General features: G+C 46.7%; 1 protein-coding gene across 1 annotated transcript in view; it reads right to left on the bottom strand.

Moving 5' to 3' along the window:
• INCA1 (inhibitor of CDK, cyclin A1 interacting protein 1) overlaps positions 1-22,810 on the bottom strand; it is a 241,866-nt gene extending 219,056 nt beyond the window's left edge. The window contains exons 1-3 of the mRNA XM_078669807.1: positions 22,663-22,810; positions 19,923-20,046; positions 11,748-11,864 (exon numbers count right to left, since the gene is read on the bottom strand). Coding sequence (XP_078525933.1) covers positions 11,748-11,864; positions 19,923-19,969 — 164 coding nt within the window. The 5' untranslated portion in view covers positions 19,970-20,046; positions 22,663-22,810. The remainder of the gene's footprint in view (positions 1-11,747; positions 11,865-19,922; positions 20,047-22,662) is intronic.
• Positions 22,811-24,076: the final 1,266 nt, after the last annotated feature.

The raw sequence follows: 24,076 nt of genomic DNA, 5'->3' as shown, positions 1-24,076 counted from the left end.
CTGCAGTCCACTACTAACATTTAACATCCAGGACCTGGGTACATCATGTACCATATACTAGGGGCGTATAGGTAAGTTAAATATGCCATTTAATAGTATACCAATTTAATCATGTTGAAAGGAGTAGCGCAGGCACTTTACCTCTGGCTTGGTCTTAGAAATCTTCTCATACATTCACAAAACATTGCTATCTGATGCTAGAGCAGATGCTTAAGTAGAGCAGGCTTCCCTCAGAAATCTCTTTGCTTGAACATCCTGGTTCATCCTCTGTCCCCTCCACCACTCTCAGTGGATATGGGCTTGCTATTCTTAAAATCAGTGCTTATGACTATAAATGGAACTCCCCTACGAGAGAAGGAATAGTTTACCTGTAACTCCAGTTCTCTCGTAAGGGTATTTCCATTACAGTCATAAGCAACCCTCCCTACTTCCCGGAGGAATGGACAGAGGTATTTATGCAATATACATATGCTCTCACATCGCCTTCAAAAAGAACTGAAGTAACTGCGATCTGCTGAGTGTGATGGGATACTGGTGGTCTCTGGGTTCTTAAAGGTCCAGTTTCTTTGTCAGCCAGACAATGACAGCCTACGAGGTTACTTTGCCCTGCTCTCCTTCATCTCTATCATAAAAAGGGGTTGTGAGGGAGATTTATGCTATTTTCAGATCATCTAAAATTGTCCCTTTTTACTACATTCTGGCCCTTTTTTGTCTTCATGATGAAGAATTTGGCCATTGTACCCTAGGTATAAAGGCTGCATAATCTGCCTCTATCTTAAGTGTCTTTTCAGGCCTTCCTCAAGAAAGCCAAAAGTCTACACTTAAGATGTATTGAAGTGCTCCAGGGTCCCCGCACATGGGTGGGACTATTCATTGCTTATGACTAAAAATGGAAATCCCCTACGAGAGAAGTATCTTTATACTCATATTCTGTGTGTAAGTAATTGGCATAATTGTATATATGAACACCTCCTAAATCTTCAAATAAATGCATCTTTAAACAGTAAAAAGGCCAGGAATCACAGACTTCTTTATTAGACCATGAACGTTGGTAGGGTCGTAGTGCAATAAAAGGTTGCAATAAAAGGTATTTAAAATAAAAGTGTGAACTCCGATATGTGAAAAAGTGGATATATTATCCAAGAACAAGGTAAACAATGTTGAAATGTGACAGTGCTGACCTCTTTGATGATTGGAAAAGGGCCAAAATATTGTGGTTTGAACTTCACAGGAAACATCTGTTACAAAAGAATCATGAAGATACCCAGATCTCATCACAAGATGATCAGGTTGGAGTTGGAGATCTATGAGAATCTGCAGGCCTCTTCATAGATTCTTTTGGTGATAATAAGTTTTTATTAACTATTTGTCTTTGTTCTATCAACATTTCTATGAAGTCTGAAGCAGCTGGGGCTGAAGTGGCAATACGAGGGATAAAAGAGAGGTATAGATAAAGTCCTCATAAAAAGAAAAAAGAAACTTGAGGCTGAGTATATGGTTTTATTATATGTAAATTCAACAATGTTTAGGCATGCTAACCAGTTATTTTTTGTGTCATTGCTGCATCATCTCTAGTACTGCTCCAAACTCTGCCTCACAGTCCGTTTGGCCATTAGTCAGTGGATGGTACCTGGATGGTACCTGGATGAAAAGGTGTGTTTAAAACCCAAGGATATAGAAAGGGTTTTCCCGAAGCAGGAAACATATGCTCCTTGTCTGAAGCAATATCATGTGGTAATCTATATAGTAGAAAGATATCAATAGCAAATTGTTGCATCATAACTGTAGAAGAAGGCATTGCTTTAAATGGAGAAAAATTATCCACTTTAGAAAAGATACTCACAGTAACCATATTGACTCGGTAACCATTCAAAGGAGGTAAATCAGTAAAGAAAGCTGTGAGCATTGTATGATACAGGTGAAGAGAAACAGCTAGTCCTAGGTAACCAAACAATTTGGAATGTATCACCTTTACTTGAGCACAGACTGGACATCTGGAAACATACTTCTCTACCTCATCTTGGAAAGAAGGTCACCACAAGGAACAAAGTATTAGGTATAATGTAGCCTTAATTCCTTAATGTCCACAAATTGTTGGATTTTTACACATGTATAAGACTTCTTGTTGAAGCTTAGAAGTAGGCATAAATACAGTGTATAAAAGGAAGCAAAGATTAGGTTGCAATCTTAAAGGTGCCTTCATTTATGTTACGTCTAGTTCCATAGACAATACAAACTCTCCTTAAAAAAGAACGTATCTCATTGGTGACCTGACATGTAAGCACAAAAGTTGGCTCAGCTGAGATTGATCAACTGTATAGCTGCAGGATGAAGCATTTGCTATAATATTCTTAGGACCCAGTATACATATAATGCGGAAGTCATATTGAGCAAAAAGGTGGGACCAGCAGGCATGCCAGCTGGTATGACATTGCATATTATGAAGAAAATAAGGCCCTGATGTACTAACTAACTATCCCTTATACAAAGAATGGGAAAATTCTTTGACACAAAGGCCCTACATTCTGATGGCCATTTCAGACTTTGCATGGTTCACGGGACCCCAAGTGTACATGAGACTGCTGAAGACATGCCTGACTCATCTGAGCTCCCTCTCAAAAACAGAATAATTTACTTGCATGGGTTAACACAAGATATATAACAAATTGGATGTTCTAAGCCATCATCCTTTCAGAACGGTTAGAATATTGCCCCAATAGCTCTTTCTGGGGCATCCGTCTCTAACAAAAACCTTTTGACAGGTCTGGAGATATTAATACAGATGCTTAGGTGAAGGCTTTCTTTGGTTCTTAAAAGACTCTTTCAGATTGTTCCCTTCCAACAGACTCCATTTTGAGCACTCTCTTTCTTGAGGTTCTTCTAAAAATATATGACATCATATAGGCAAAGTTCTAGATAAACAATTGATCAATATCAGCCAGGCATAAAAATACAACAAAGCTCTATAAACGTAGAAGGTAATTGCCAACCCAGTATGTCTGCAACCGTCCCTGGATTCATGGAAATCGATTTGGCTGATATTCGAAATCCAAGATATTGAATGTGACCCCGCTCAAAGTCTCATTTTTCGAGTCTGCAAGGCAGTTGATGTTGTTGCAGTCTTAACAGTACAAAGGCCACCTGTTTCCAATGTTCTTCAAGATTCTTATAAAAAAGAATATCTTCTAGATATACTATAATTATTGATAAATAATCTCTTAAAAGACACAGTTGTTAAATATCTGAAAAAACTGATGCAATGGGGTAGCCGTAATATTCTATTCAAACCAGGTTTGAAACACTTGGAATTAGAGGATAGAGACGTACGGTCGGTAGAGCTGTGAGATGATTGTGCAGAGTCCAGTGATTGTTCAACCTGGGCTTCTATAACCGAGCCACACAACAATACGTCAAAGTAAGGTGGCAGTTTGGCAATACTGATTGGATTGCCAGACAAGGGAGGGCCGATCTTGAAGAATATTATGGCCACCCCATTGCAGGCAGCACTATAATAAGCAATCTGTCTGTTTGACCCCTTTTATCATAGATACTTTATACGCTCTACCTAATACATTTGGGCCAACAACATTTTATTGTATGTCATGATAAATTAATTAACGGCGTCAAAGCGTGTGCCGTTTAGAGTCTATAGACGACCACATAGAATCCCACGATCATTGTATCATGGGAGAAGAATACAGTTCTCTTCCATTGGGTGTTTTTGCAATTTCAAGCAAGAGACTACTTCTTTTGGGTCTCAATATAATTTGATTTGATAAATTGAAATAATTTTTGTCCTAAAGAAGGTGAAGAGCTATCAAACTTTTGCCGAAAAGCTGCGTCGATAATTTCTGTTTTTTATGTTACACTTTTTTTAATTTGCATTTGTTATTTGTCTTTTGAATGAATGAATGAATGAAAGCAGTCTTATAATGCGCAGACTTAGCCCATGGGCATCAAGGCGCCTAACGAGAATAAATCCAAAATATGTGTACCAGGAGCTAGCTTACAGGTATGCCTCTGAAAATAGCCATGTTTTTAATGCCTTCCTAAAAGGACCAATGGCGGGTTGTGTTTTTAATTCCGGGGAAGAGTGTTCCACAACCTAGGGGCCAAAACAGAGAAGGCCCTTCCACCCCACCTAGCTCTCCTAACCCGGGGAACAGTCAGGAGGTTTTTACTGGAGGTGCGTAGATTTCTACAGGGAGTGTAAGAGACTAAGAGAGTTCTAATATCTTCAGAGCCTTCTCCAAATAGTGCCCCGTAGACAAGGCATAGGATCTTAAAAGAGATCCTGGCCTGAATCGGGAGCCAATGCAGACTCTTCCTGGAAAGAGTAGCAGATGAGCGGCTGGGGACATCAAGAATAAACCTAGCTGCCGCGTTTTGTACAGTCTGCAGACGTTGTATCAGGCTGGAGTTAATGCCCGAGTAGAGTGTGTTACAATAATCTAGCCGGGAGGTAACTAAGGGCACTACAGTCTGTTTACGGGCTTTCAGGGAGAGATAATGAGTAATTTTCCTCAGGGTCCTGATGACGCCCCAGCAGGTGGAGACCGTTCTGTTTACCTGCTGGTCCATAGCGAGAGAGGTATCAATCATCACGCCCAAATTCCGGGCGGATTTAGTGGGCCGTGGGCACTCTCCAAGGGATGGGGGCCACCAGTCACTTAACCAGGCATCCTGGTCTCTCCCGAAGATCAAAACCTCGGTTTTCTCCCCGTTCAGCTTCAGTGAGTTGCAAATCATCCACCGTGAAACTGCCTCCATGCAGTTCCTGAAGCTAAGAACGGAGGTACTCGCCGAGTGGGAGAGCGAGACCAGGATTTGGGTGTCATCGGCGTATGACACCACCTCCATCCCAAAAGATCTTACCAACCTGGCGAGTGGGGCCACATATATGTTGAAAAGAGTGGGGCTTGAAGCCGGCCCCTGTGGCACCCCACAGCACACCGGTTTAGAGGGGGACACAAACTCTCCTAGCTTGACCCTCTGCTCTCTCTGACTAAGGAAGGAGGACAGCAGACTAAGTGCAGAGCCCTCTACCCCTATCTCCCTAAGACGAGATGTTAAAATGGAGGGAGATAGGGTATCGAAAGCTGCTGTCAGGTCTAACAGGACCAGTAAAGTAGTCTGCCCTTGATCAACCTTTGTAATAATGAAGTGGATATAAAAAATGATACCAATGTGCCAAGGAAATTACTGTTTTGAAATATACTGGTGATCATATGAACTTGCACTTTATAAATTTGCACTAGACGAATTTCAAAATTATTTGTTTTTGTTTTTACATTAACAATGGTTTTAAATAAATAATTACAATTTGAGTACATTATTGATTCTTGAGCAATTTTTGTTACACATCTCAGCAACTTGTAAATTAATTTGTTTTCTGTTCTTTCTGTAATAACATTAGGAGTTTTTGTTTGTGCTATTATAAATACCCATACCATATGATCCAAATATTGGGTGGGTTTTAATATCTACTCGTATATCCATCTTGTTGATATTTGATCTCTTTGAAAAGGACCCATCAATCATCTGCACTTTTTCTAGAGTGTGTTTGATTTTTCATTTTATTAGCTGAGCCAAAGTCCAGGCTTCAACTACATACATGCCCAATAATCCACTATCCAGAACAACAGACAGGGAAATAAGTGAGTGACCTTTATATTGCAGTATTATTTGAAGATAAAACAGACTTTGACCATGGGGGTTTAAAGATGCTAAATAATGGAGTCCTTGTAGCCATTCCTATCTCCCTCACAGAGTACAGGTTTGTGTTTTTCCTGAAGTCCTCAGTGGTTGCAGAGTGCACTCTTCTACCTAATGACCAGGGTCAGCACAATACAGGCACCTTTGTCTATGCTCTTTCTCAACTGGACCCACCATACCAGATGGACCTCTTACATTTTTCCAACATTGTCTTTTGAAGGTTATGTTTTATTGTAAATATAAATAAAGATATATAGATAATATATAGCAACCTCCTGAGGCGGAAGCCGGGAGGGCCGATAGCACGTTGTTTTTAAAACTGTATAATATTGCGCTCTTGTTTTAAATTGTTAGAAATCCTTGCTCTGGGCACTTATTACTTAGTTGCACTCACCAGGCACTGCCTCGCCCAGCGGATTTAGCGCTGCCGCGGGTCCAAGATCACGATCTTGCCGCCATTCCTGGGATTCCCCAGGACACGCCTACGACTGCAGGCCATGCCCCCCTCATAAGAATATATAACGCGTGCGCTGAATACAAGCCCCGCACACAGAAAGCAACCTCCTGAGGCGGAAGCCGGGAGGGCCGATAGCACGTTGTTTTTAAAACTGTATAATATTGCGCTCTTGTTTTAAATTGTTAGAAATCCTTGCTCTGGGCACTTATTACTTAGTTGCACTCACCAGGCACCCCCTCGCCCAGCGGATTTAGCGCTGCCGCGGGTCCAAGATCACGATCTTGCCGCCATTCCTGGGATTCCCCAGGACACGCCTACGACTGCAGGCCACGCCCCCCTCATAAGACTATATAACGCGCGCGCTGAATACAAGAGCCGCACACAGAAAGCAACCCCCTGAGGTGGAAGCCGGGAGGGCCGATCGGCACGTTGTTTTTAAAACTGTATAATATTGCGCTCTTGTTTTAAATTGTTAGAAATCCTTGCTCTGGGCACTTATTACTTTCACTTACCAGGCACCCCCCGCACAGCGGATTTAGCGCTGCCACGGGTCCAAGATCACGATCTTGCCGCCATTACTGGGATTCCCCAGGACACGCCTACGACTGCAGGCCACGCCCCCCTCATAAGACTATATAACGCGTGCGCTGAATACAAGCGCCGCACACAGAAAGCAACCTCCTGAGGCGGAAGCCGGGAGGGCCGATAGGACGTTGTTTTTAAAACTGTATAATATTGCGCTCTTGTTTTAAATTGTTAGAAATCCTTGCTCTGGGCACTTATTACTTAGTTGCACTTACCAGGCACCCCCCGCACAGCGGATTTAGCGCTGCCGCGGGTCCAAGATCACGATCTTGCCGCCATTCCTGGGATTCCCCAGGACACGCCTATGACTGCAGGCCACGCCCCCCTCCAACACCCCCGGCCTATAAAGCATGTGTATTTTCCGGACGCGCAGTGGACGAGCGCAGCGGGCACGCCGTTTGCGCGCCGAAGGCGTGCCTAAGACAAGCCCGCCTGCGCCCGTCCGCGGCCGGCCGTGGCACGGGGCATATCTCCCTGCCGGTTTTATCCAATACACCTCCTCAGATCTGATCCGATTACATCCTCACAGGCCAACTCCCCCCGCGACTTTGTCGGGTTTTGAGCCACTGGGGTTCCTCTGTACCAGAGACACATTCCCTGAGATAGCAACCGGCTTGCCCCCAGCTCCCCCTTCAACTACCAATCTTCTACCCAACAAACGGACCCCATACCTTAATCTCACAGTGATCTATCTCAACACACGATCACTGGTAAAATACCAGCTGGAAATCTTTGCTCTGTTAGACTCTGAGCAACCGGACATACTGCTGTTAACGGAGACATAGCTTAACGAGGAATCTGCCCCTGATATACTCGCTGCAATCCCCGCTGGTTACTACATCCTCCAGGCAAACAGAGCGCCCGGGAGGCAAGGAGGCGGGGTAGCAGCGATTATCAAAAACTCCACCCGGTTCTCCGCCTTGACTTCAGTCGGCATCCGCTCGATCGACAATCTTGTGCTGAGACTGGAATCCTCAACCACCCCATTTATCTGTGTTCTAGTCTACCGCCCCCCTCAACCTATGCCTGACTTTCCCACGCTGTTTGGGGACATGTTTTCCCAACTCATCATTAACAATTCAAAAATGTTGGTTTTAGGCGATTTTAACCATTGGCCTTCTGACGTAAAGGAGAATGCTTGCTCTATCTAATTTACTGATCTCCTACCTAGTTTGAACTGCCTGACACACATAAAGTCAGCCACCCACATTAAGGGTCACATTCTGGACCAGGTTTGGACATCCAACCTGGACATATCTGCCCCTCTCATCTCACCCTGCGCATGGTCAGACCATTTTTATAATTTCCTTCTCTATTACGGCCATTCCCAGCCTTGGTAGACCTCTGGAAGGCAACCTTTCGGCCCGGAATTGGAACAAGGCCGATCTTAGCGATTTTGTCACCTTACTTAGAGCCTCCACCCACTTTAATCTGGGCTCCATCGACACCCAAGCCTCCGCCCTCACACACTGGCTGGAGTCAGCCAGCAACATCGTGGCTCCACTCAGACAGATTAAACTTAGACGCCTGCACGACGCCCAAAAGTGGTTCACGGAAGACCTCAAAGCCCTGAAGCTGGGCCTTAGGCAGGCCGAGCGCCAGTGGCGACGTAGTTACGCCCCAGACATGAAACTACGCTTCACTACTTTGCTCAAAGATTATAAATTAGCAGTCCTGCAAGCTAAGACCACTTATTTCTCAAACAAGATTGCTGACTCCGCCACCAAAACCAAAGATATTTTTTCTATCGCGGAGGAGCTGTCAAACCCAGACAGGGTTACCGCGAAACCTCTCCCCTCCCGTGCACTCTGTGACTCCCTAAATCTTTTCTTCGTCGAGAAGATAGTCAATATCAAAAACAGTATTTTATCCTCAGCCCCGCCTCACCCCCTTGGGTCCGACCTCACCTTGCCTTCCCCCAACCCCAGGCAGTTGACCCAGATCCCTCCAATCTCGGAGACAGAGCTTCCCGCCCTCCTTAAGAAGGTCGCCTCTGGATCCCCCACCGACTGTTGCCCTCCCCTGATCCTTCGTGAGGCCTTTACAGCTTGTCCTCCCCCCCCCCATTGGCATTGCTGAATAACTCTCTTTCTTCTGGCACTGTCCCCGGGTTATTCAAACGCGCTGAGGTCATGCCCATTCTCAAAAAACCCACAGCAGACCCTGCGATTATGAGTAACTTCCGTCCCATTTCCCTCCTCCCCTACCTCAGCAAAGTCCTTGAGTCCCATGTGACTAATACCCTGAGCACCTTTATCGAAGACTCTCACTTCCTCGATTCCCAACTGGCCGGCTTCAGACCTAATCACTCCACTGAATCTGTTATACTTTCAGTTATGGAGGAACAGCGGAGAGGAGCGGACTCCAACATTAGCCAGGTTTTGATGATCCTGGACCTGTCGGCCGCCTTTGATACGGTCGACCATGACATTCTAGTCGGCCGCGTCAGAGAGGCCGGCATCCAGGGTTCTGCCCTAGCCTGGTATCGTTCCTTCTTGAGCAACCGCCGTCAGGCGGTTCGGCTCTCTCAGTTTTCTGCTGATGAGGTCGAGCTAGCTTGCGGCGTCCCGCAGTGCTCCTCCTTATTCCCTCTTCTTTTTAATTTATACCTCACCCCCTTATTCGTTCCTTACGAGGCAGCTGTGTCACCACGTTTAATTACGCGGATGACATCCAGTTGGTCTTCGACATCAACTCTACGGACCAATCTATCGACAATTTTCAAACCACCCTTTGTCACATCAGCAACTGGATGGGGGCGAATCATCTGAAGCTCAACCCCAACAAGACAGAACTGTTGCTTGTCGAGGGCGTAGCCAATCCCTGGAATTCCACCTTTTGGCCCACAAGGCTGGGCGCCCCCCCCCCCAACCCTGTCAGCTCAGTAAAAAGCCTTGGGGTCATTATTAGTAACGACCTTACGATGAAACCCCAGATCAACGCGGTAGTTTCCTCCAGCTTTTTCCAGTTGAGAAAAATCCGAAAGATTGCCCGTTTTCTGACCACTGAAGCCCTCACCCTGGCCCTATTGGCGCTAGTCATCTCTAGGATAGACTATGTCAATTCCCTTTATGTTGGCATACCGGCATACCAACTAAAGAGGCTACAACTGGTCCAGAACCAGGCCACACGGCTCATTCACCATCAACCCAAACACCAACATGTACGCCCTCTCTTAAAATCCCTCCACTTGCTTCCTATCTCTGAGCGGTGCAAGTTCAAACTGGGCTGCATTATTTTTAAGTCCCTTGCCGGCACAGGTCCTTTGTTTATTTCTTCATTACTGCATTCATACGTTCCCTCTCGCAATCTCCGCTCCTCCCATCTGGCTTTACTCCAGACCCCGACCTTCAAACGTAAAAAACAGGGAGGACTGAGGTTCTCATTTCTTGCCCCGTCCTTCTGGAATGCCCTCCCTTTAGGCTTAAGACTAGCCTCCCCCCACACCCACTTCAGGTCCCTTCTAAAAACCCACCTGTTCTGTAACGCTTACAACTAACGCTTTCAGCCCCACGGATTGTCTGTTTTCTTTATGCCTCAGCGCCAAGAAACCGCCAGGTGTTAGTTGCGCTTTATAAGTTCTTTTTACATTACATAATAAACTAGTATAACTCAAGCAAAAATGAAGGTCATTTGGCTTGTAATACCTCATCTTTCATTTTTTCTTTCAAACCAGATGGAAAAGTGTTGTTTACGTTCTCTCAACTCGTTTTGCAAGCTAATTGTCTAAACTAGGTAACATAAAAGAAAACATTCCTGATTCCCTGTTGAATAGCACACAGGTCTCTTGTGCTGAGCACCTAATATCAGGGCATTTAAACATTCTCTTGAACTGAGTCAAGAAACCTGAGTAATAGTTCAGGGAAGGATCTGAGTAGGACACAGAGGCACGGACTCATGCCAAAGCGGCACCAAAGAGTGAACTAAACAAAAAACTCGACTTGGGATGAGTGGAAGCCAGTACAACAGGCAAAAGGCAAAATGTATTGTTAGCAAATCTAAAAATGTGCTCAACTAATGTGATCTCCTGAGCAATAAGGAGCTGAAGAACTTATTGCAGAAAGATCCACATTTCAAATGCCAATAGTCTGAAGCAAAGTAGCGTTCCTACCGCATAACTGCTGAATCTCCAGACCTTGTTCCTGCAACGTTGCAGCTAAATCCTGCGAAGGATTCACAGATGCTGTAGCTTGCTGCAGTTATTGGGGTCGTAACCTGCCAAGCACTGGATGAAATGGTAACTTCATTTTCTGTTACTTTGGTTGCCTGAAGAAATAGCAACGCACTGCAAGCCACTGTGCCAATACTCACGAAGATATAAGTGTGATGGAGTAAAGTGTCTCATCGGAAGAGTCATTAGCAGAAAAAGGCCTTTCGCCATCAAAACACCTCAAGGACAATTGAAAAATAGCTTGAGAGATCAAATTTGCTGACCAGAAGTCCACCTCCAGCAGCAAGACAGAGGAACGTGCAGGAGGAGGAGCCCACCACACTAGAGACCATGAACTTGATAGTAGTCCTCCAACATCATAGACAGGGATCCACCAACATAAGGAAAGCTTGTTACAGCCCCCCAATACTGGCACCTGACCACCAACTCTCACAGAGGAAAACGGTGCAGTCCTTGGAAGACCGCAACACTGAGACTGCTACCTCAAATTTTCAGATGTCTTTCACATGCTGGGAGAAAACCCGCAGCACATCAGGGGCATTGTTTTTCAAAGTCAAGCGCCCCTTCTTCGGGAAGTTGCCTTTGAAAAATAAATAACAGCATGGTCCACCTGTTAATCTTAGTTGTTTCGGCTAAGGATCTGGAAGTAAAATGTGTGTTTAAGCATCAAAATGTTTTACCCTCTCAGTGTTGCGATGTAAGTCCATAAAAAGATTCCACCCAGAAGTATATGCACAGAAAAAATAATTATTAACAGACACCTGGAAGCACTGCAAACAGTAGTTAAAAAATCGTTTAATCATTTAAAAGACTTGGCACCTGGGCTGTTGTCCCAATCTGTTCCAAAATTCACCACTGTAGCACTGGGTACTGCAATTACTAGTAAGCTCTGTGAGTCTTTTTTCAGACCCATGTCTGCTTACCATCTTGGATCTCCTGTGAAAAAAATGAACATACTAAATTATACCAATAATAGTTACAAGTCTAGGCAAATGCACAGATAAGAACATAAGAATACATCTCCTGATATATAGCATCTTGGAATACAATTTGCAAAAATATCTGACTCCAAGCCATTTCCTTTTTTTACATCCAGATTAGAATTAAACACAAACCAAAAAATGCACTTGAAATGTGTTTGTCACTTTTGATTCTCTTTTCTTAAAAGAACAAGCATTGGCATTGGCAAAGTCAATATGTCTTGCCTTTGGGACCTATTGATTTTTCGAATAGTTTTTAGCAATGCTCGGCAGCATGGCTGAAAAGGAAACAAAAAAAAAGAAAGTTATGACATGGCTGCTGCAATCGTAAAATGTTGTAGGTGGTAATGCATGCGAATAATTTTTTTAAGGTAGGCTGTGGTCCCTGGGACTACTGTCTGCCCTTAAAAAATGAAACAAAAACGTTTCATTTTTTTTAAAAAAATGAAACGAAAACGTTTCATTTTTTAAAAAAATGCAGCCCGTTTTCCTTTAAGGAAAACGAGCTGCATTTAAAAAAAGCTGCTTTATTGAAAAGCAGTCTCAGACATGGTGGTCTGCTGAGCCCAGCAGGCCACCATCCCTGGGAGGGCTGGCATTCACAATGGGCTCGCAAATTGCGAGAGGCTCATTAATATTAAAGAGCTTTGCAATCTTCGACCCCATTGGGAATCGCAAAACAGTGTATACAAACTGTTGTACATTTTATTTAGCTCCTCGCAGTTAGTCACCCCATACAGTGATCGTTCCTGAAATACTGCCTGTACCTGCCTAAAATGACGGCCGCAACAAACCCTCCTGCGTCTCTCCTGACCTCATCTCTCTCCTCCCCCTACCCCCTACCCCTCCCCGCTCTACTCTTCTCCACTTTCCTGCTACTGACCATTACCCCCACGTGTCCTGGCCCTTAGTCCCCACCCTGTTTATCTACGAACTTTCCCTCGTCAATTAAAGATCTAGCTATTTTGTCTGATGCCCGATGGAGCTACCTGGTTTAGCTATAGGGGAGATGGGCCGTGGATTCCCTCCTTGGTCGTCACCTACCCAGTCGGTCTTTAGACAGACTTACTTTCGTCTCTCCTTGTTGTCTCTCCCCTTATCCTCCCTTTCTCACCTCCCCAGCCCCCTCCACTACTTTTCTCTCTCCTTTCTCTCCTCTCCTAATGTATTCCCTATTTTTTGATGTATTGTGTAATTGTTGATCTTTTTCTGTTACATTGTTGATTCTCATGTAAAGCGCTCTAATACCTTCGGGTCTAGCCAGCGCTATATAAAACTCTTTAAATAAAATAAAATAAATAAAATGTGTAGCAAATTGCGAGGCACTCAATGAAAGGGTCGTACATCTGGCCCTTAGTCTTTTCTGGATAAAACTTTAGGACTCTCCACAGCTAGAGACGGTATAGATCTCGCTGCTTAGATAGATGGATTGGAGAAAAACACAGAGAATTAAATAGTCTGATTAAAATGAAACTATGATATGACTTTCGGCAGATAAGAGGGGTGTGTTCTTAATACTACCCTGTTGAGACTGATAATCAAGTAGGGCTCATTAGCAGATAAAGCTGGTAACTCACTCACTCTCATTGCCTATGTAATGGTGTAGTGATTTCCCTTCTTGGCCCACTTTGGTTCTCCCTTCGTTTTGCATATTAGATGTTTTAGGCTGCTTCTGCTTTGCACAGCCACACATAACACATTTGTTTTTGTGAAATTAGTTTTGGAATATGCTGTACATGTTGTTTGCTATTCAGTGATTCTTCTCAGGATTCGGTCTGCACATTTTATCCAAGGTTGCTTAGAACACATAACAACATGGTGTACTGTTTTCTTTGACCGGTCAGCAACAGCTCCTAATGTTTTAGACATAACACAACAGCACAGCTGCAGCTTTGCATCACAGTAGTTCTTATCATATAAACGGTGTCTCGTCCCCGGCAGAGAGACCTGTCCTGAAACGAATAACAGCTAATGATGTGGACCACCTAACTACATACACAAGGTATGAGGTCTGTTGCCACTCCCAGAGATCACTACTATATCCCTTTGCTAACCCAGAAGGGGCAGGCCTAGGCAGATAGATCATTTTCCATGTTGGGGATGTATATTTTATACAGCCTGATAGTAATGCTAATTACTTTGTTTAGTTTCATCTGCCTAGTGATCGCAGTACATTTGCTACAATAGTTTTAATAAACGTATTGTAAACTTTCTTTGCGTCTTTCTTTTGATTACTAAGGGCATGCATGAGTGAGGGACACAGTTCCCTTGAGGACTAGCGGGTCATGTGCTAGGTTGCCAAAATCACTGGCTACTTCTGGGAAGATTAGGAGTTTAGGTGAGGTACTGTGAGCTAGCCAGGATTTGTGCCGACGGATACTGATGTTGTAGAGGGACTATGTCCCTACATTCTGACGTGCAGTCATCCCAAGGCACCATACTGTTTTACCAGCAGAAATCAGGAACAGCCATCCATGGAAGGGAGCTTCAAAGGCCTTGCCACCTTTGTAATGCGACCCGAGCCCCTCCTGTTAGAGGGAGCAGCCCTCCTTACTGTCCTCATCCCCTTTTTCGCGGGAGGACAGGTCACCGGTGTGGTAACCATCGCCATCATAGGCACTGGTCTCAGCATCGATGGAATTGGTATCATGGATGCAGTTATTGTATTTGAGCCATTGGTGTGGACACGGTTGGAACTATAGAGTCTGTCGACTGTGAACATATCACTGCCAATGGCTTCAACATCAAAGACAATCTGTGCTCTCCAGATCTATGGGAGTGTCTGGGTCGATGGTAGGGATGCTTCTGATGTTTCTTTTTCCTGGATCTTCCTCCGTGGGTGTCCTTTACACGGAAAGAGCATGGTGCAGTTGAGTAGGTCCTGTCTTTTTTCCTCTTTCTCTTATTTTCCACTTCAGCTCTGAGTACTTCTAGTTCGCCTTTCAGGCGTATTCCTTCACTGTACTTAAGCGCCCTGTGTGTCCTTCTTTGAGGATGTGAAAGGTCTTTAACAGAATAAGAAGCTAAAAGACAGACCACATGCAGATCATGAGGATAAGAAACAACCTTCTCTCTCCCCCATTTGGGGCACTGTACAAAAAGTGAGGGCACAACGAAGAGAAGATAATTACATAGAGGTGAAAAAGACAGGGAATATATTTTATTCTTCAAAAGACATTGTGTGAATGTCGAAACCATTTTCTGAAGAAAAATCCTCAGAGACAAATTGAGGTTGAAGACATCTGAAGTGTCCTGAGTTCGAGTCAGCATGAGCTGAAAACATTAAACTGACACTGTAAATCAAAATGCCAGTAAAGTGCATGCTGGGTACAGGAAGCTGTAGGCTATCTTAAAGTTACAGTGCATGCTGAATGAGACTGGTGCACCTTTAACCTGACATGCACCTTCCCCTTCATTTTTTTCAGTTACCACAGATGTTTCACTGTAAAGCACATTCTACGTTAAATGCTGCAACATGGCTTATATGTTATGTACAGCACTGTAGTTTTCTACATATAAATGCAATTAAAGCTGGCCAGTCAATGACCTATGGAGTGTCACCGAACTGTTCAACACTGGGGTGTCTACCTACACAGCCAGAAGATTATTATAAATACATATATATGGAAAAAGTCTCGGTGTCCTTGCACTCAGACAGGACTATCTAGGTTTATATCAGTGAGCTTACATTTAACTTTGAAGAGCTCTCTGTAGGTTGGTGTGAAGGAAGGTTGAAACAAAATGCAGGTTTTTTAACTATCCCTGTGTGCGGTTGGTCTGCCTCAACAAGGGATGATGCCGGAGGAGGGCTGGTCACCCCCTCGCACCTCGCACACTCCTCGTGAGTGAGCCCAGGCTGCCCCCCGTTCCCGCCAAGTGCCGCCGCCGCCGCTCGCAGCTGGGTCCTGTAACCCTGTGTCTCCGCTGTTGGCGCTCGTGACCCTGTGACTCCGCTGTTGGCGCTCTTGCCCCACCTGCGCCGCGTCTGTGATTAAGTACCCGATTGTTCTCTTCCCCCCGTGTGTTCTCTGCTCCCAAGCTTTTTTTTACTCCCCGTGTTGTTTACTCGTTCCTCTGTAACTCCGTTTGCTTTGACCCCCTGTGCAGCTTCTGCTCCCTGTTTTATTTTCTGTTTCCCCCGTTCTTGTACTATTGTACCCCTGTGACTTGGCCCCTGCCGCGCTTCCCGCCACCTCCCCGCTCCCCGCCGCTGCCCCGCCCCTCCCCTCGTCAGCCCTTCCCATTCGCCGACCCGCTCCCGCCTCCCAGCTGCCCCTCCCTCGCTCCGCCCCCCCACTCTCCACATATGGAAGAGCGGTCAACGCGCAGCGTGCACGCGCAGCGGGCGCGCCGATTGTGCGCCGAAGGCGCGCCAAAGGTAAGCCCGTCTGCGCCCGTCCGCGCCCGTCCGCGCCTGGACCGCGCCCAGCGCCAGGACCCCTGGCCCTCGCAGACCCCAGCCCACCCGCCGGACGTACGACGCCGCCACCCTCAACACACTCAACGCCGGCCGAACCCCTGGATGCTACCGAGCCACCCCGAGACGCACCCACGGACCCTTCATCTGCCAGTCCTGCAAGTTCTCCTGCATCCGGACCTGCACTGCACCAGCGTCCACCAAGCAGAACACCAGCAGCAACCACCTCAAGTGCATCCTGCTCAACACCCGCTCCGTCCACAGACACGCCGTCGAGCTCTGGAACCTGCTCGACACCACAGACCCAGACGTCGCCTTCCTCACGGAAACCTGGATGAACGCCTCCTCAGCGCCCGACATCGCCATCCCGGACGGCTACAAGATCATCCGGAGGGACCGCGTCAACCAGACAGGAGGAGGCATCGCCATCATCCACAGGAACACCATCTGCATCACGACCAACACCGACGACACCATCGCACCCGCCGAACACCTACACTTCCAGATCCACGTCAACCCCAAGACCACCCTCAGAGGCACCCTCATCTACAGACCCCCGGGACCACGCACACAATTCAGCGAGGACATCGCCGACTTCATCCGCCCGCTCGCCCTCCCCTCAGCCGACTACATCCTCCTCGGGGACCTCAACTTCCACCTGGAGAACAACAACGACCGCAACACCACCACCCTGCTGGACAACCTCGCAAACCTGGGACTCAAGCAGCTGGTGACCACTCCCACCCACTACGCCGGACACACACTCGACCCGATCTTCTCTTCCAGCAAGGACATCGCCTTCAGCCACGCCACGGGACTCCAATGGACGGACCACAGCTGCGTCCACTTCAGCTTCAGAAGGACCACGCTCCACCATCACCAGCAACAGGCTCCCCGCAGAAGCTGGAACAAGATCACTGCAGACCAGCTCACTACGTCCTTGAGCAAGAACCCTCCCACCAGCACAACGAACCCCAGTCAAGCAGCCACCAACCTCACGAAATGGATCAGCGACTGCGCAGACGAACTCGCCCCTCTGAAGACCCCGCCGAGCAGACCCGGCAGCAAGAAAGCCCCATGGTTTAACGACGAACTCAAGAGCTCCAAGAAGAACTGCAGAGCACTCGAGAAAACCTGGCGCACAGACCCAACACCGGACAACATGACTGCCCTCAAGCTCGCCACCCGAAAACACCACCAGCTGATCCGCGCCACCAAGAAAACCGCATTCAAGGAACGACTGGACAACAACGCACACAACAGCAAGGAACTCTTCAACATCGTGAAAGAGCTCTCCAACCCCAACGCCGGAAACAACGACATCACCCCTTCGCAAGACCTCTGCAACTCCCTCGCCTCCTACTTCCACAACAAGATCGCGGACATACACAACAGCTTCAGCACTCAACCAACGCACGCCACGACCGAACCACCGCCCCCCACCACCACCCTCCGCGCCTGGACCCCGATCAGCAACGAAGACACCATCCGCACGATGAACTCCATCCACTCCGGATCTCCGACAGACCCCTGCCCTCACCACGTCTTCAACAAGGCAGACGCTGTCATCGCACCCCACCTGCGGGACATCATCAACACCTCCTTCGACACCGCCACCTTCCCGGAGAGCTGGAAGCACGCCGAACTCAGCGCTCTACTCAAGAAACCATCAGCAGACCCTACCGACCTCAAGAATTACCGCCCCATCTCGCTGCTCCCGTTTCCGGCCAAAGTCATCGAGAAGACCGTCAACAAGCAACTGGCCGCCTTCCTCGAGACGAACGGCTCCCTCGACCTCTCGCAGTCTGGCTTCCGGGCCAACCACAGCACAGAGACCGCCCTGATCGCAGCCACAGACCACATCCGAGCCCTGCTCGACAACGGAGAAACAGCGGCCCTCATCCTCCTGGACCTCTCCGCGGCCTTCGACACTGTCTGCCACCGCACCCTAGTACAGCGCCTCAGCAACGTCGGAATCCAGGAGAAGGCACTGGAGTGGATCACCTCCTTCCTCACCGGAAGGACACAGAGAGTCCGCCTCCCCCCGTTCAGATCCGAGGCCACCAAAGTCATCTGCGGCGTTCCTCAAGGCTCCTCGCTCAGCCCAACTCTCTTCAACGTCTACATGAGCCCCCTCGCAGCCATCGCACGCCAGCACAACCTGAACATCATCTCCTACGCCGACGACAACCAGCTGATCCTCTCCCTCACTAACGACCCCGCCACCGCCAGAGCCAACCTGCACGAAGGGATGACAGAAGTAGCCAAATGGATGTCGAACAGCCGCCTGAAACTGAACTCAGACAAGACGGAAGTCCTCATCCTGGGATCCACACCCTCCGCCTGGGACGACTCCTGGTGGCCCCCCGCCCTGGTCAGCGCACCCAAACCAACTGACCACGCACGCAACCTGGGCTTCATCCTGGACTCCTCCCTCTCCATGACCAGACAAGTCAACGCCGTCTCCTCGTCGTGCTTCCACATCCTGTGAATGCTACGCAAGATCTTCCGATGGATCCCCACCGAGACCAGGAAGACGGTCACCCAGGCCCTCGTCACCAGCCGTCTGGACTACGGCAACTCCCTCTACGCCGGAACCACCGCCAAACTCCAGAAGAGACTCCAGCGGATCCAGAACACCTCAGCACGACTCATCCTGGACATCCCCCGCCGCAGCCACATCTCCGGACACCTGAGAGACCTGCACTGGCTCCCGGTCAACAAGAGAATCACCTTCTGGCTCCTCACCCACGCACACAAAGCCCTACACAACCAAGGACCAGGATACCTCAACAGCCGCCTCAACTTCTACGCTCCCACGCGCCAGCTTCGATCGACCAGCCACGCCCTCGCCGCCGTCCCCCGCATCCGAAGAGCCACCACAGGAGGAAGGTCCTTCTCCTACCTGGCCGCCAAGACTTGGAACTCCCTTCCGACCCACCTCCGCCTGACCCAGGACCACCTCGCCTTCAGGAAGCAGCTCAAGACCTGGCTATTCGAGCAGTAGCGGACCCCCCCCCCCAGCGCCTTGAGACCCTCCGGGTGAGTAGTGCGCTATACAAATGCTCTGATTGATTGATTGATTGATTGACAGGAGAGGAGAAGAGAAGCAGGGGAAGCAAAGAACAATGGAGGAGAGAAATGTTACAGGGACTAGAGAAGGATCTTGGAGGAGAAGAGGAAGCAGAGACCAAGACCACTGAAGAAAGTGGGGAGGGGAGCAGTGACAGGCTGAAGGGGAGCACCATTCAGTAGAAAATAACACAGGACACAGCAAAGAGAACCATCGAGAAATTTGAAAGATGTTCCCTATATCTACCTCTAACCCATTTGCTAGGAAAGAGCGGTTTTCTCATCTTGTGTTCCGCATTACCACCGGAAAAGGGGTACTTTTAATATGGTGCGATTATACCTTGGTACCACAGAAAATGGGTGATTATATTTTTCAGACACAATTGTGCAATACGAATTTCTCAAATTTCCTGACCTAAAGTCATATTACCGTTGCACTATAGATGAGGAAATGAGAGATGAAAACATTGTATTGCCCACGCAAAATAGAAACCATTGGATTTTTTAAAAATTATTCTAACTTACTTTGCAAACGGGATCAAATTCTCATCCATATTCTCCTCTTCCATCATGATCTGTAATCTATGGACACAGTTCTCGTATGAAGCAACACCTGTCTGACTAAATCGAAGCAGCAGACTTTGTGTACCTGAAACATGTACATATTCTAATTAAATAAATAAATACGACCATATATATATATATATATATATATATATATATATATATATATATATATATAGAGAGAGAGAGAGAGAGAGAGAGAGAGAGAGAGAGAGAGAGAGAGAGGGCAGCATTCATTACCTGACTTGTATGCATTATGTTTCATCCTTTCAACCTATTGATTTATGTAACACTGCTTGATATCCTATGGAAAATGAACTGGGGAAAGCTTCTTAGATTCTAATGCTTGAAACATTCCCACACCATTGTACATAGCAGGACCAATATTAATACGGCTGAATGTCAATACTGTTGTGCTTATTTAGTTGAACATACACCTCACTGTACATTGTCCAAATGCTACACAATTAGGTGATCTGAACTGCACGACCAACGACGACTACTTTCTGTCACATTTCATAGCAGTGGACAAGGCATACAAGTTAACCTTCTAAAAGCTAAATAAGGAGCAGGGAAGGTCACATCTGAATTTGTGAAAGATACCATTGCTGTAGAACTGCTATTACAAGTAAATAACGTTTCCTTCGCCACCATTCAATCTGTCATAGTCATGCATGAATGAAGACTGGCAAGCAGAGGGTAGGTCGGAAAATGTTTTCCTTCTAGCAAAAGAATATGCACCATTTGTTCTCAAGGGATTAAGTATAACTCTGAGTGGGGCAAGATGGATTCCGAGACATGTAAGCAGGGTTGTAGCTATCATTGGTGCTGCAGTAGCATCTGTGCCTAGGGGTTCAAGCGGTGCACTGGACCTGACCTGAGGCTTGATACAGGTCCAGGGTAAGGAGGCTTATCTTCCTTGCTTCCAATAGGGTCTTTGGCACCCTTGCTACTCCCCCACACATATCTGTATTTCTGTGGCTACATGAACCCACATGGAACAGCAGGGGTCAGTTGAGCTTTTCAAGGCCCTTCCCTATCCAGAGGGGAATGAGGCTGGGGTGCAGTTTGCAAGAAAAACAGATAACAAGCACATTAAGAGGTTAGTTGGATGTAGTGACAACATGGTATAGTTGTCTATAGTTACAGACTACGTAACAGGTTTTTGTTTTTCTAAAGCTATGAGACACACAGACATAATCAGATTTGTACAGTAAATGATGGGGGGAGGCGGTTAGTCATGGCCTTGTCATGTCAGGTGGCAAGTAATACTGGAGTCAGGTTGTGAGAAGGGGTACTCAAACAGCAACTGTCGGAGATGGGGAGTACAAGAGGCACAGAAGCACATTCTTGATAGAAATGAAGAAGAGCATTATATGAAGATCCAGGTATGACATACGAGTCATAGAGACAGGACAAGGGATGAAAAGACAGGAGGGAAGGACAATGAAAGGAAGGAAAGAAGAGAAAGAATTAAAGATGTGACAGAATAATGAAAAAAGGGGTCAGGGATGTACAGGATGTAACAGGAAAATAAGAAAGAAAGAAAAAATGATGAATGAGGAATGTGAAGAAGGAAAGGACAGTGGAAAGAAAGAAAGACTAAAATAAGAATATAAAGAACATAAAGATATCAATAAGGTGAGACAGAAGGAAAGAACAGAGAGAAAGAAAAATCAAGTATTGAAAGGAGAGCTGACAGAAGGCAAGAAATACTGATACAAAAAAGAACAAATGATCAAAGGAAAGAATCAATTGCAGAAAATAAAATGAAAATGGATGAACAAAAAGAAATAAGATGAAAGGAAGCAAAGACAAAAATAATTTAAAAAAAGCTATTTGGCCAAGTTTGTTTAAAATTGAGCCCTAGGGCCATATTTTCTCGCTGAGAGGATGTGGCCTAACAGCTAGATCGGTCAAACTCAATACTAAGGAACCGGATTAGAGTCTTGGCCGGGACGCTCAACATCCTGTTATTCTAGGCAAATCATCTAATCTCCCAGTGCCTAACAAAAAATGAATGTGTCTGTCCGTGTTTAATGCAACTGGTGTCATGTAAAGCGCTCTGGATAACCTTGGGTCAAATTTGCGCCATATAAAAGTCCGGAAAAATAATTGTGTTTTAAATGCATCATTATGCACATATTTTCCCCATGGGAACAATTTCCAAAGGCGTTCTTAGTAATGGTTGGGCCGCACACTTTGGTCGTTCACCCTGTACCATGTTGTTCAAAGCCAGGGGCATTTTATTTTTGCAACTACTCCCTTGGGATTAGCAACATGAATACAGGTAAGTGGAGAGACTGGTGTGGTACACCATGTTCTATTATATTACAGTGAAAGTATATTAATCTAATATGTATTTGTAAATAATGTATATGAATAATGTATTTTTAAAAATTGTCATTCCTCTTGTCTTATAAATATGTAATTTCCTTGAAGAAGTGCAAAATGCACTGTGGTGGCAGTGTAAAAACCTACTGAATTAATGTATTAAACACATAAAGATTTTAAGCTTCAAAGGAAGCAGATATTTACTTGAATAAAGGGATTGAACAGCCACTAAAATGAACAAACATGAGGAAGTGAGAGGGAATCCTGTCCAGCCTTTCAAAGAGGCTGCGTCAGGCCCCGAGGGCTCCTCTCTCCCCGTGGTGTCGCCGCCATCGCCCTCACCCGGCCCCCCTCGGGTCTTCCCTACCTCTGCCTCGCCGGACGGAAGCCCTGGTGGCCCCTGAGGTGCCCGGAGCGCGCGGCGGCCTCGAGTCCTGAGGGCGTCAAAATGGCGGCGGCCGAAAGAAAGCTCGAGAAACAACGCAGCGCGGGAAGATGCGGCCGCCACGGCGCATGCGCGAAACAAGGAAGTCTCGCGAGAGGAAGGAAAGCGGCGGGTCGACAAGAGCTCAAACGTGCCATCAGCTGTGCGGCGGGCATGCTGCTGGAGAACGGAAGTCGCGCGAGAGGAAGGAAAGCAGCGTCGGGTCGGCACGAGCTTCAAAGCCAGCTCTCAGAATGTAACCCATCGGCACTGCGAACGCGCATGCGTTTGGAGACCGGAAGTCGCGCGAAGGCAGGGGGAAGACAGGTCCACGCGGGAGTCTGAGCGCACGTGCCGCATTTCCCCAGGGTGCTTTGCCACGGAAATGACGTCATAAGTGCTGTCCTGAGCGTTGAATGCTGTCATAAATAAAGGCAACAGCAGGTGTACAGTTGCAGACAGGTCTCATTAACATCAGGAGCGCAGGACCAGGCTCCTCGGTCAGAGGTCAGCTCCCACTGCAACTCCCAATGAGCCAGAACCTGGAAGGTCAGTGACCACATTTGATTCAGACAGGGAGATGGCACTTCTCTTCAGTCATTTGGGGCAGGAAGGGCATCACAGTTGATAATTTTCAATTTTCAGGCCGGTTTCAGAACAAAAATGTCCATAATCGATCAAGTCTTCAGGTTACACTACTGCACCACTGGAAATCAGTAATCCTGGAGGGTGGCAGTCTCAAAATGATCTTTGTGGACTTAAAATCGGCTTTCGATTTAGTTCCCAGGGAGAAACTATGGGCTATTTTATTAGACTTGGAAGTGCCCCCATACGTATGCCACATCTTGAAAAGAATACATGACCATAATTTCGCTCAAATCAGATGCGGTAAAAACGGGGACGTCACCGATCGTATACCTATAGAGAGAGGTGTACGGCAAGGGTGCCTTTTTGGCTCCCACCCTCTTTTGTATCTTCATCAATGGCTTTGTAGGAGCCCTGACAGCAGGAGGGGACATAGATGCTCCTAAGTTAGCAGGCCCCAAGGTACCTGCCTTGATGTTCGCAGATGATACCCTCCTGCTGTCGAGGTCACCGATGGTCATACAAAGGGTTTTAGACATCTTTTACTTTTTTTCCAAGAATAGGGGCTTGGAAAGGAATACCCAGAAAACTAAATAAATGTTTTTTTCAATGCAGGGCGTTCAACATGACCCAATCCACAATTAGCTGTGGAATACCTAGAGAAAGTCCCTGTATGTGGGTATCTGGGATTGCCCCTTAATGAGAAAATGGAGTGGGGCACTTAAATCAAGAAGGCTTGTCTTAAACTGGCTCAAACAACAGGGGGTCTAGC

This window comes from Lissotriton helveticus, chromosome 12 (assembly GCF_964261635.1).
Source record: "Lissotriton helveticus chromosome 12, aLisHel1.1, whole genome shotgun sequence".
In the NCBI taxonomy this organism is placed as follows: Eukaryota; Metazoa; Chordata; class Amphibia; order Caudata; family Salamandridae; genus Lissotriton; species Lissotriton helveticus.
This window is presented reverse-complemented; position numbering and strand designations above follow the sequence as displayed.